Source organism: Rhinatrema bivittatum, chromosome 1 (assembly GCF_901001135.1).
Source record: "Rhinatrema bivittatum chromosome 1, aRhiBiv1.1, whole genome shotgun sequence".
In the NCBI taxonomy this organism is placed as follows: domain Eukaryota; kingdom Metazoa; phylum Chordata; class Amphibia; order Gymnophiona; family Rhinatrematidae; genus Rhinatrema; species Rhinatrema bivittatum.
The window spans coordinates 346,747,792-346,760,514 of NC_042615.1; the positions used below are offsets into that span (position 1 = coordinate 346,747,792).

A 12,723-nucleotide genomic window follows, 5' to 3' on the forward strand; every position below is an offset into this window, starting at 1 on the left:
TCCATTAAACCATGTCTTTCTATATGTTCTGTAATTTTGATATTTAGAACACGTTCCACTATTGTTCCTGGCACTGACGTCAGGCTAACTGGTCTGTAGTTTCTCGGATCACCCCTGGAGTCCTTTTTAAATATTGGGGTTACATTAGCCACCCTCCAGTCTTCAGGTACAATGGATGATTTTAGTGATAGGTTACAAATTTTAACTAATAGTCCGAAATTTCATTTTTTAGTTCCTTCAGAGCCCTGGGGTGTATACCATCCGGTCCAGATGATCTACTACTCTTCAGTTTGTCAATCAGGCCTACCACATCTTCTAGGTTCACTGTGATTTGGTTCAGTCCATCTGAATCATCACCCATGAAAACCTTCTCCGATACGGGTATCTCCCCAACATCCTCTTCAATAAACACTGAAGCAAAAAAAATCATTTAATCTTTCCATGATGGCCTTATCTTCTCTAATTGCCCCTTTAACCCCTCGATCATCTAACGGTCCACTGACTCCCTCACAGGCTTTCTGCTTCAGATATATTTTTTAAAGTTTTTACTGTGAGTTTTTGCCTCTACGGTATTGAAGGATTTTCTTATCTCAAGTCCTAATATAGCTAATACAACATAGTCCTAATATAATTTAATGCAACATACCACATCCTATGGAAAGTAATTTTAGCAAAAATGATTACACTCATGTACTATCTTATGAGTAATGAGACTACAAAATTCAAGTTCTTCAAAAGACACTGTAACTGTTAGACAGAAATCATTCAAGTCTGATAACAAAAACTGCAATAAAATAAACTTACCAGAAGAATCAGCATAAATGGTCCCATATAGATGATTAAGAAAAACAATGAAATCATAGTTAAACTTAAAATCCCACGAATCCACCAGTTTTTCCATCTGCAAAACATCAATTGTACAAACACAAATTAGTTTTTTTAGGAAGTGAAAATATTTTCATTAATGAAAAATAGTATAAAAAGTATCACTCGGCCATCATAATCATCATAAGTTTCATGAAGTGACACAAACAGAAGCATTTAGGCAACACAAGCCAACATTATACCACACCTGCACCATCTGAACAAGAGGCCAACTTACTCGCTCATGCCAATGATGAGGTGCATATAATAAAATCAAGCACATGATTAAATCGCAAAGGTTTTAATTGCAGATATATAAATGCTATTCTCTTAAATTTAACAGAATTTTTCTAAAGTTTGAAAATTTAGTACCAATTATAAAAAAAAGACAAAAGAAAAAGCCATGTGACCTAGAAACCTCCAACTGGTTTGCCAGTAATCTGGGGTTTTTCTAACCATTAAAGCACCTATTACAGTCACATGATTTGTCTCAATAGCAGCAGATTTTGTATATACCAGAAAATAGCAAGCTCATCTGCTTAGTCTAGACAAGATTTTCTAATGGTTAATGTCTCTCTATCCAGGCTAATATACAGTAAGGGTTAGTCAAAGGTTTAAATGGCACGTACATGTTCTAAGACTTGTTCTACTTCTAATTATTTAAAAAAAAAAAAAAAAAGGATTACTTGTATCATCAATTATTCTCCTAGAAAGTTTTTTGGAAGGATACAAGAAATGTAAATCAAAAGGGAACTGAAAAATCCAGAAATTGAAAAAAAAAAAATTAAAATGAATAGATTTGGGATATTCTGCTCAGATGTGCCAAGTGGCTGCAAGGTTTATAGAAAACACTAAATGAGAAGCGGAAGTTAACTACATCTCTTTTGGACTACCACAAGGAAATGAGTGAAAAATAAATTAGCCATTATGCATGACTGACATCATCCAATGGTGCGGACATGTACCCCGCTCTCAGAGCTCATAAAGACTGCTAAGCATGCACAAGATTTCCTGTGTGCATGTGCTGCCTTGTGACCCCTCAGTACTTTCTGCGGCTGAAGGTAGTCAACTCTCCAAGGAATCGGGTGGAAATCAAACAAGAGAGCTGTGAAAAGGCAATTTGGTGAGATTACCCTTGGAAGTTGCATCGGTCAACCAATTTCTCAACCAAAACCGGCACTTGGCCGCCACAATCAGTCAGTGCCACTTGAGCACTGACGGAAGCACGCAACCACTAGGCGGCACGTAACATTGGCGCTCAAAATTCAAGGCTTTACTGTGCAGCCAAAAACTGGGCGCACAACGAGACGCATTCGCCAGACCAACAATACAGTAGAGGACAGCCTCCAAAAGCGCGTGAAAAGCCATTGCGGCCTACCACACTGCGTGCAGCGAAAAGCCTCAGAACGGGGCCTATCCTACAGAGGCTGCTCAATCCGCCAGGCTGCCCACATCCCTTGACCTCCCATGGAGCGGGATGAACGTTGGAATGACACGCCAAGCTCAGAGACTGGGTGGAAGAAGGAAACCCTTTACAGTAAAACTTCCCGCTAAGTCTCTGTATATATCTTGTTTTAGTTTTTGGTTTTTTTTGGTTGCTGTTTTTTAAACTTACCGGAGTGCAATAGACGGTCTCCAGCTGCGGGGGGAGAGGCCAATTGCTGTCACTGCCATGCTTGACTTCCTGCCTTTCAGCCGCTCAACCAGCTAGGTCCATGTCAGCAAAAACAGGGACCACGGAAATCACCTCAGGAATCCTCAAACTGGGGGAGAGAGCACTGCAGGAGAGCAGGGCTTTCTTATCCTTAATTTAGATTTCAAATCCTCCTTCCAAAAAACATGAGTCAATCCCCTTAGGGATTGACATGCCCACAATCTGCTGGAGATGGAGAATACTGGCAGGCTGGGGTCACTGCAGGGCTATATATACTGTGACATCAGCTCACTCAGCCTCCATCTGCTGGCAGGGGAGCATAAACCCACTGGTCCTAAGTCCATCTGTCTAAAGGTATTTTATACTAGTAAAAATGACCTTTGAGTTGGGCATTTCATGTTAATTCAATTGAACAAAACAGTACATACTCAACGCAGCCTCAAACAAGGAAACAAACCTTCACAAGAGCCTGAAAGCCAATTTAAAACATCCAACATTTAAAAGGACAGTAATAAAAGCAAACAACCCATACTTCATTCCCTCTAGAGCAGAGGCAAGGGGAGCAGTGTTGAGCAGAAAGCAAGATGCAAAACAACCTACACTCATGAGTTCTGTACAACTATTCAAGCTAGACAGTTCTGTCTGAAGACATATTCTAGCATACCTTGATGACAAGCCAGAAAAAGCCTTTTTAAAAGCATTTGGGGTGCTGTCTCTTGGAGGTGGAACTTCAGCAGCATCTGAATCAGCTCTGGAATCTAGATCTCCTTCTGCACATTTATCATCTACATCAGTTTCCTAGGGCAAGTAAAGGCATACAATGAGTTCACACAAGAAGATTCTGATAGTAAAACTGAGAAAAGCCAGGCACAGTAACACTAATGCTAGAAAACTAACTACAGTCTAAAACATATTTGAAACAAATTATAATAAAACATTCTATTAATATGTATTTTATTATTTATTATGATTTGTTGATCTCTTTTTTGAAAGTAAACTTTCACCCTAGGCAGTGTACAATGATATTAAGCTCAGGGTGGGTGACCTAGACATAGCCCCCTTTATTATAAGATGCTGGTACATCTATTATATAGTACACATGACAGTAAACACCACTGGAACAGCTAAATTGTCAGATTATACAGGATGATGACATTACACACAAGTCAAAGAATGTTGATATATAGTAACTTCAGGCCTTAGCCGCTAAAAGACAGATGAGATACAGCAGGTTTATAAATAACAATGGGACTGATGTAAAAAAGTGTGCTCAGCACAGCTCACAGATTAATCCTCAGTTGTGCACACATTTTTTTACTGGTAAACTCTACTGCCAATGCAGCAAGAATTTTGGACACAAAAAATGTGCAAACAACATTGTGCGTTTTAAGTTAGCGCCCTCGCCGCTTGGCAATAGTGATCATAATATGATCAAATTTGAATTAATGACTGGAAGGGGACAGTAAGCAAATCTACGGCTCTAGTGCTAAACTTTCAAAAGGGAAACTTTGAGAAAATGAGAAAAATAATTAGAAAAAAACTGAAAGGAGCAGCTACAAAGGTAAAAAGTGTGCAAGAGGCATTGTTAAAAAATACCATCTTAGAAGCAAGTCCAGATGTATTCCATACATTAAGAAAGGTGGAAAGAAGACAAAACGATTATTGGCACGGTTAAAAGGTGAGGTAAAAGAGGCTATTTTAGCCAAAAAGATCTTCATTCAAAAATTGGTAATCATTCTGCCTTCCTTCCACCTCTCTTAATGTATAGAATACATCTGGACTGTGCTTCTAGAATGGTATTTTTTAACAATGACCACACCTCTTGCACACTTTTTACCTTTGTAGCTGCTCCTTTCATTTTTTTTTCTATTTTCCTCATTTTATCAAAGTTTCCCTTTTGAAAGTTTTACACGAAAGCCGTGGATTTGCTTACTGTCCCCCTTCCAGTCATTAATCCAAATTTGATCATACTATGACCACTATTTCCAAGCAGCCCCACCAAATCCTGTGCTCCACTGAGAATTAGATCTAAAATTGCTCTCTCTCATCTGTTCCTGAACCAATTGCTCCATAAAACTGTCATTTATTCCATCCAGGAACTTTATCTCTCTAGCATGTCCCATGATACATTCACCCAGTCAATATTGGGGTAATTGAAATCTCCCATTATTACCGCACTACCAATTTGGTTAGCTTCCCTAATTTTTCATAGCATTTCACTGTCCGTCTCACCATCTTGACCAGATGGACGGTAGTATACTCCTATTGCTATAGTCTTCCCCAACACACAAGGGATTTCTACTCAAAGATTCGATTGTGCATTTAGTCTCGTGCAGGATGTTTATCCTGTTGGACTCTATGCCACCCCGGACATAAAGCGCTACACCGCCTCCCGGGTGCTCCTGTCACTGCAATATAATTTGTACCCCGATATAGCACTGTCCCATTGGTTATCCTCCTTCCACCATGTCTCTGAGATGCCAATTAAGTCTATGTCACCATTCACTGCTATACCTCTAATTCTCCCATCTTACGTCTTAGACTTCTGGCATTAGGATACAAACATTTCAAAGTGTGTTTTTTGTTTGTATTTTCATTCTGATTTTTAATTGCTAGAGATAAGTTAGAATTTTCTAGCTCAGGTGAGTTTTTAGTTACATACACTTGGACTACTTTTCTTATTATTGGAACCTCACTGTCAGGATGCCCTAATTCTAATGCATCATTAGTATCCTTTGAAGGTATCTCCCTCCGAACCATGCGCTGCTGAGCGACTGTCAGCTTTCCCCTTTGTTCTAGTTTAAAAGCTGCTCTCTCCTTTTTAAAGGTTAGCGCCAGCAGTCTGGTTCCACCTGCTTAAGGTGGAGCCCATCCCTTCGGAAGAGACTCCCCCTTCCCCAAAAGGTTCCCCAGTTACTTACAAAACTGAATCCCTCTTCCTTGCACCATCGTCTCATCCACGCATTGAGACTCCGGAGCTCTGCCTGCCTCTGGTGACCTGCACGTGGAACAGGGAGTATTTCAGAGAATGCTACCCTGGAGGTTCTGGATTTAAGCTTTCTACCTAAGAGCCTAAATTTGGCTTCCAGAACCTCCCTCCCACATTTTCCTATGTCGTTGGTGCTCACATGTACCATGACAGCTGGCTCTCCCCAGCACTGTCTAAAATCCTATCTAGGTGACACGTGAGGTCCGCCACCTTCGCACCAGGTAGGCATGTTACCAGGCGATCCTCACGCCCACCAGCCACCCAGCTGTCTACATTCCTAATAATCAAATCACCAACTATGACGGCCGACCTAATCCTTCCCTCCTGGCAGTAGGCCTTGGAGATTCATCCTCGGTGCAAAAGGATAATGCACCACCTGGAGAGCAGGTCCTTGCTACAGGATCCTTTCCTGCTGCACCACGTTGATGCCCTCCGATCATGAGACCTTCTTCCTCCAAGGCAGCACCAGGGCTACCAGTCTGAAGTTGGGACTTGGCTACTGTGTCCCTGAAGATCTCATCTATATACCTCTCTGTCTGCCTCAGCTCCTCCAGGTCTGCCACTCTAGCCTGCAGAGATCGGGCTCATTCTCTGAGACAGGAGCTCTTTGCATCGCATGCATATGTACAATTTCTCACCAGCGGGTAAAAAATCATACATGTGACACTCGATGCAAAAGACTGGGAAGCCCCCCTCTTGCTGCTGGACTGCTGCCTTCAACTCAAATTTGTTCAGTTCCTAGTTAAGTTTTAGGTTGCTATGAGAGTAGGAATGTGTCTAATTAAAGTCCTTTAAATGTATTAGTGAATTCACTATATGTCTAGTAGTGGCCTACAGGGGAATGATTAAACTCTCAATAAGGTTGGGTTTTTTTGTGTGTGTGAAAGTGGCACCTGCCTATAAATTAAAGGATGAGCAACGGTAGGTGGGTGAGGGGTGGGAGGGTTGGGAAATACAAATAGTCTAACTTCAGTAAGTCAGCCAGAGTGACTCACTGTTCTCTTGATTAACAAATGTTGGTACCTAATCAAACCAAATCACACTACCTTAACACCTTTCCAAGGTGAGTAACTGAACTGAACTTTTCAACCTTTTTACTTAGGTATACACTGCTCCTAGCTTATTTCTAGTTTCTGGCTACCTTTTTTTTTGGTTTGTTTTGTTTTTTTGTTTTTAATATACAAACACTAACTTCTGCTTATTAGCTGCCTTACAGACTATTACAAATAAACACACTAAGTACTGCTTATTAGCAGCCTTACTGACTGACTATTTAAAAATATAAACAGTCTAACTTCTGTTTATTCGCTGCCTTAATGACTATTAAAAGCACAAACACACTAAATATTCCCAAATAGTTAACTTTGCCCCAATACTTTTAAAAAAAGAAAATTTCCCAAGCAAAAACTTATTGATTCCTTTCAGCCACCAGTAAGGTGATCCTCTCCTCTCAGTGCTCCCACTTTGAAGTCATCGGGTAACCTACACTGTACCCTGCAACAGTAGCTAAGGATCTCTGTATTACTCAGCTAGGTGCAGTCTGAAATTGTTGTTTGAGCAAGCTATGGGACATAGATACATAGCAACTGTGTAGACTTTGGCAATGAACTGGGTCAACCTAAAATTATGGAGATATATTAAAAGTACACAATGCAGCACACTCAAAATAGTTTTGTATCTTTAGTTTCAGAAGGGTTTCAATTAGACATGCACAGCTCACATACTCCGTCTTGCAGCTATGATACACAGTATCCTTAGAAGACCAAATAAAGACCAACTGGCCCATCCAGTCTACCCAGTTATTCCTGTACATACTGCTGTCAGGCCACACCACTCACTACCTCTCACCCATATACTTTTTAACCTTCTTTTCTTTGTTTATAATTCCTCCTTCCATCTTGACCTGTTTCCTACCTATCACACATCTCTTTCACTTCCTTTTAGCCACCTCTCGTCCTTAAAGATCTGAAATATCATATATGCTTCTCACAGCAGCGAGATCACAGTTTGAAACTGTGAATTAACTCCTCTATCCATCGGAATGCATGGGGAAAGATAAAAGGGGAGTCAGAAGAAGAAAAGGTCTGAAGAATGAAACACTATAGACAACAAAATTGAAATTGCAGGTAAAAGAAAGAAGATTGAGAAAAGCAGAAAAACAAGAAAGTTTTACAGAAAGGTTATTAAACTGGATATACAGACTAGATAATTTGGGAGACAAACTATTGCCAATTGGTTTCAGAACACAGACCTAATTTTGAGCCTCTGTCACCATAAAATTAACACACATCAATCACCTTTCTACTACCACTGTAATGTAATCTGCAATTCTTTTGTATGTTTGGACATCAACATCTTTTGCTCTAACCTGCTCATATTGTTTAGACCTGAAGGAGCATTAGCTTCAGAAAGTTAGTCAAGAAATGGAATAAGTTAGTCTAATAAAAAGATACTGCCTTATATTTTATTTTATCAGTCTTTATTTCCACAACAAAGTGTCTCTGAGAAAGCAAAATACCAGAAGTCTCACACTTAAATCACTTTCAGACTGATTCAAAAGTGCACTACTGTGTAGCCACATGAAAATGTGCGTTATTTACTGCAATTCCTATTATTTCTAAAAAGGTCTATTCACTGAGAACGCATGTAAAAGTGCTGAAACACTGTATTACACTTTAGTTAATCATAGTTTCCCAAACCTGTCCTGGGGATCCCAGAGCTAGTCGGGTTTTCAGGATATCCACAATGAATATGCATGAGATAAATCTACATATCATGGAGGCTCAGTATATACAAATTTATGTCATGCATGTTCATTGTGTGTTTCCTGAATGGCTGTATGGTCCCCAGGTTAGGTTTGGGAAGCCCTGCAATATACCCTCTCTCTGTTTACTGATAGTACTTAGTGTTACTGCTGGAGGTCTGCTATGTTTGTGAAAATCAACCCTTCAATTTCAGGACAAACTTATTACTTTACCTGATCTTTGTACAGGTCAAAAGATTTTTTTTTTTACATTTTCAGTAAAAGTACATTGGGCATTAGGAAGATATTTTCAGGAGATTGTATCACTGTGTCATCCTACTATCTGATGTCAACTCTTAAGAGACTCTTTCAGCCCAGCACAGAGTAAAGCAGAATACAGCTGCATGTCTTCTGAGGATATTGTGTTGATATGCTTTCCACCACTGGCACATCCTCTTCAGTAGTAGTCACATAAGGCAAATATCAGAAATGAAATTCTAGTACCCTTGGCTAACATACACCCAGGGTATTTCAATCCATAACAATTCACAACATCAAAATCCCCCCCAAAAAAAAAAAAGGGGACCTCAAGAAAAATTCAGAAATTATTTTCCTTTTTATATTAGTTCCCAGTTCATAAGCAATAGAAATTGTGCAAATTAAAAAAAAAAGTCAGCATAAATTAACTCTAAAGGAGACCCATCTTTTCAGTAATGTCTCTGAAGACATATATGGTAACAAACCAAGAGATCCCCCAATGAATTTGGAAATAACACATCAATAATGGGGATCCCATCGATTACATCACACATTAATTTATACATAAATCAATATTCAAATCGTATCTCAATTTTAAACAAAAAATATTTCACAAAATATGTTGATAATTTTATTTATTGCATTTTAGCCCATTTTAAACAATTTTTTTTACACAAAAACATTCTTTGTAAAATACATATTCAAGAGCATACTACAGCACATGCCACTTTCACAATGAGTGGACACATCAATATACTGGAACTATTTCACATATCATAGACATATAATACTAAAAAGCCCAACACCCCCATAGTCACACACACATCAACTCACCCATACCACATTCATTTCATATAAAACCTTTCCCCATAAAGTCTAAATATACATATCAATGCTCGCAATATCCACTAAATCTCTGTTATAAACACCACTCTTCTTACTACGTTTATTCCCTCTTCTTCATTGGGCACCATTCACCCCTCTTCTTCGTTCAGCAATATTCACCCCAACAAGGTGCCTTGCTTCACCCAGATAGGGCTTCCTCAGGGGAAATCTGTAACCCACTCCGAAATTCCCTCAAGTATTAACCCCAAACATACAAGCGACCTCCTAAAATATATATATATATATATATATATATATATATATATATATATACACACATACATACACACATGATTAACACACCCACCAATAAATACCACTTCATAAGACCTTACCACAAAAGCCACTTATTTAATTTGAAGACACTCAATACATCTCCATCATCTCCTCCCAATTTACTTCCCCGATATCCACTATAAAGAAATAAGTAAATATATTAACATATCCACTCACTCCATAAGAAATATTCAGAATTATCATTACATGGTGTTGGGTGAATATTTCTTGTAACGATTGGTTTGTGTTCCAGGTATGTGTTGTTAAGTAGCATGACGGTAGCAAGAGTGGTGGCTGATTCTATAATATACATTTGGGATGCAGCTGGTTCCGCTTCGTTTGAGGTGTGTAGTTTATTGTCCATCAGTTTCCTGTGTTTGTTAATAGAAGTAAGTGTTGTAATGATAATTCTGAATATTTCTTATGGAGTGAGTGGATATGTTAATATATTTACTTATTTCTTTATCGTGAATATCAGGGAAGTAAATTGGGGGGGGAGATGATGGACATGTATTGAGTGTCTTCAAATTAAGTAAGTGGCTTTTGTGGTAAGGTCTTATGAAGTGGTATTTATTGGTGGGTGTGTTAATCGTATATATATTTTAGGAACTCGCTTGTGTGTTTGGGGTCAATACTTGAGGAATTTCGGAGTGGGTTACAGATTTCCCCTGAGGAAGTCCTATCTGAGTGAAACAAGGCACCTTGTTGGGGTGAATATTGCTGAACGAAGAAGAGGGGTGAATGGTGCCCAATGAAGAAGAGGGAATAAACGTAGTAAGAAGAGTGGCGTTTATTACAGAGATTTAGTGGATATTGCGAGCACTGATATGTATAGTTAGACTTTATGGGGAAAGGTTTTATATGGAATGAATGTGGTATGGGTGTGTTGATGTGTATGTGACTATGGGTGTGATGGGCTTTTTAGTATTGATATGTCTATGGTATGTGCAATAGTTCCAATATATTGATGTGTCCACTCATTGTGAAAGGGGCATGTGCTGTAGTATGCTCTTGAATATGTATTTTACAAAGAATGTTTTTGTGTAAAAAATTATTACAAAGGGCTAAAATGCAATAACTAAAATTATCAACATATTTTGTGAAATATTTTTTGTATTAAAATTGAAATACAATTTGTATATTGATTTATGTATAAATTAATACAGGGTTGTGTGATTTAATAGATGTGATTCCCATTATTGATGTATTATTATCCAAACTGAAGACATATAGCCATTGTGGCATACACTGGTTCTCTGTCTCTCATTCTCAATGAACAAAATCACCATGGCTTACCATGGAAATGTCTGCAAGCATGGCAAAAGTAGTATAATTTTCTTTATGTACCTTTTTATATTACTCTCCATTTTCAAAGTGACACTGAAGTTCAAATAAATTGTATGATAAAGAACCTGATGCAATTCCTTCGCCATGTGAGTTCTTGCATAAACAAAACAAGGTTTCAAGGACAAGGTTGTACATGTAAAAATACAAATTAGAGAAGTATATACTTTCAACATAATGTAGACAGTTCAGAGTCTTCTTGGGTTTCAAAATCTTTACTAATTATGCAGCAAGCTCAAAAAGAGCAGAAAGACTGTGTGTGGGAACTCCTTTACAGACTCAAAGGCTTTTTTTTTTAAGCTCTTAGAGCTGGGTCTGTATTGGCACAGTCTAATGACATCAATCACACATTATGGCCAATATATGCCTGCTTGTCTACTGAGAGTAAACTATAATCGTTCAGACTTAGTAAATTACTGAAGGCCATGAAGAAGAGCATTAGATATGGTATCTAAAAAATAACATTTTTGGACACTAAACAGCAGAAAAACAAACAAGTTTTATCAACAACTTCCTAAATAGGAACTGATTTGTGATAAAGCTCTCTTGGAAGTCAATTCCAGCGGAAGGGTGGTGCAAAGTAGAAGGATCTCTTCTGGGTATTAACTAATCGAACCTGCTTTGAAGCAGGTAATTGAAGAAAGGCATCATTTGCTGACAAGTAATCTGCCTGAAAAATAGTTAACTCATCTCCCCTTGATATAACATGGCTTTATACCATTCAATGCCTTAAAAGTCAGTAAAAATGGAGGAAATGATGTCACCACGGTGAACAGAGGCCTGGGTTGGTGCTCCTCCGTTGAGTGGGCCGATCTCACAAATATCATGAGCATCTGGCAGTGAGACTTCGCGATTTTCCTATTGAAGTGCTCCCTGAGTGGCTGCAATGTCGGTAAAAAGAAAGTCTGTAAATTTTTGCAAATTTTCTTATGCAAAATTGAGCGAGGACCCAGAGGCCCATTCCGAGAATATGGCGACATAGTCGGTGCTGAGACGGAAGTCAGTCCCGATGTGGCGTCCCAGACCCTACGTGTGGACCTTCCAACAAGAGAGGAGTTCCGAGGTGGGTTCAGTGTTCCGAGGTTGCGCCAAGATATAAACTCTTATAAGCAGGAAATCACCTCCTTAATATCGGAACTACAAGAGGAAATATCTGAGGTGGGACCCCAGGTTGATGAGACTGATCTCCGAGTGGATATGAAAAGCCTTCAGACGGAACATGCAGCTAGTCGAGCGGAGTGGGGGCTTCTAGCTAAAAAGTTAGAAAACCTGAAGAATTGGTCTTGGAGATGTAATTTAAGATTTCGAGGCATCTTTGAAGTGCCCAAGTACTCTGACTGCTTTAAGGTGGTAACTAAACTTTGTCAAAGTCTGTTCCTATTTGGAGATGACTCTAGCTTTGCACAGCCTTCTCTCATAGACAGGCCGATTTAGTAAAGTCTGCGGGAGAGCGGGCGAATGCCCGCTCGCCTGTGCACGCAATGCAGTATTTAAATTAGGCCCGGTGGTAGAAACGGGCAAAATGAGGCGCTAGGGACACTAGCACGTCCCTAGCGCCTTCTTTTTGACAGGAACGGCAGCTGTCAGCGGGTTTGCCAGCCGACACTTAATTTTGCCAGCGTTGATTCTCGAGCCCGCTGACAGCCACGGGCTCAGAAACCGGATGCCGGCAAAATTGAGCGTCCGGTTTTCGACCAGACAGCTGCTGGC

At 39.3% G+C, this 12,723-nt stretch overlaps 1 protein-coding gene across 1 annotated transcript in view; it reads right to left on the reverse strand.

Annotated features, from left to right (window-relative positions):
• The window catches only part of CDS1 (CDP-diacylglycerol synthase 1), a 194,843-nt gene that overhangs the window by 164,096 nt on the left and 18,024 nt on the right, over positions 1-12,723 (reverse strand). Inside the window, exons 2-3 of the mRNA XM_029599378.1 lie at positions 3,183-3,316; positions 805-901 (exon numbers count right to left, since the gene is read on the reverse strand). Of these exons, the coding sequence (XP_029455238.1) occupies positions 805-901; positions 3,183-3,316 (231 nt within the window). The remainder of the gene's footprint in view (positions 1-804; positions 902-3,182; positions 3,317-12,723) is intronic.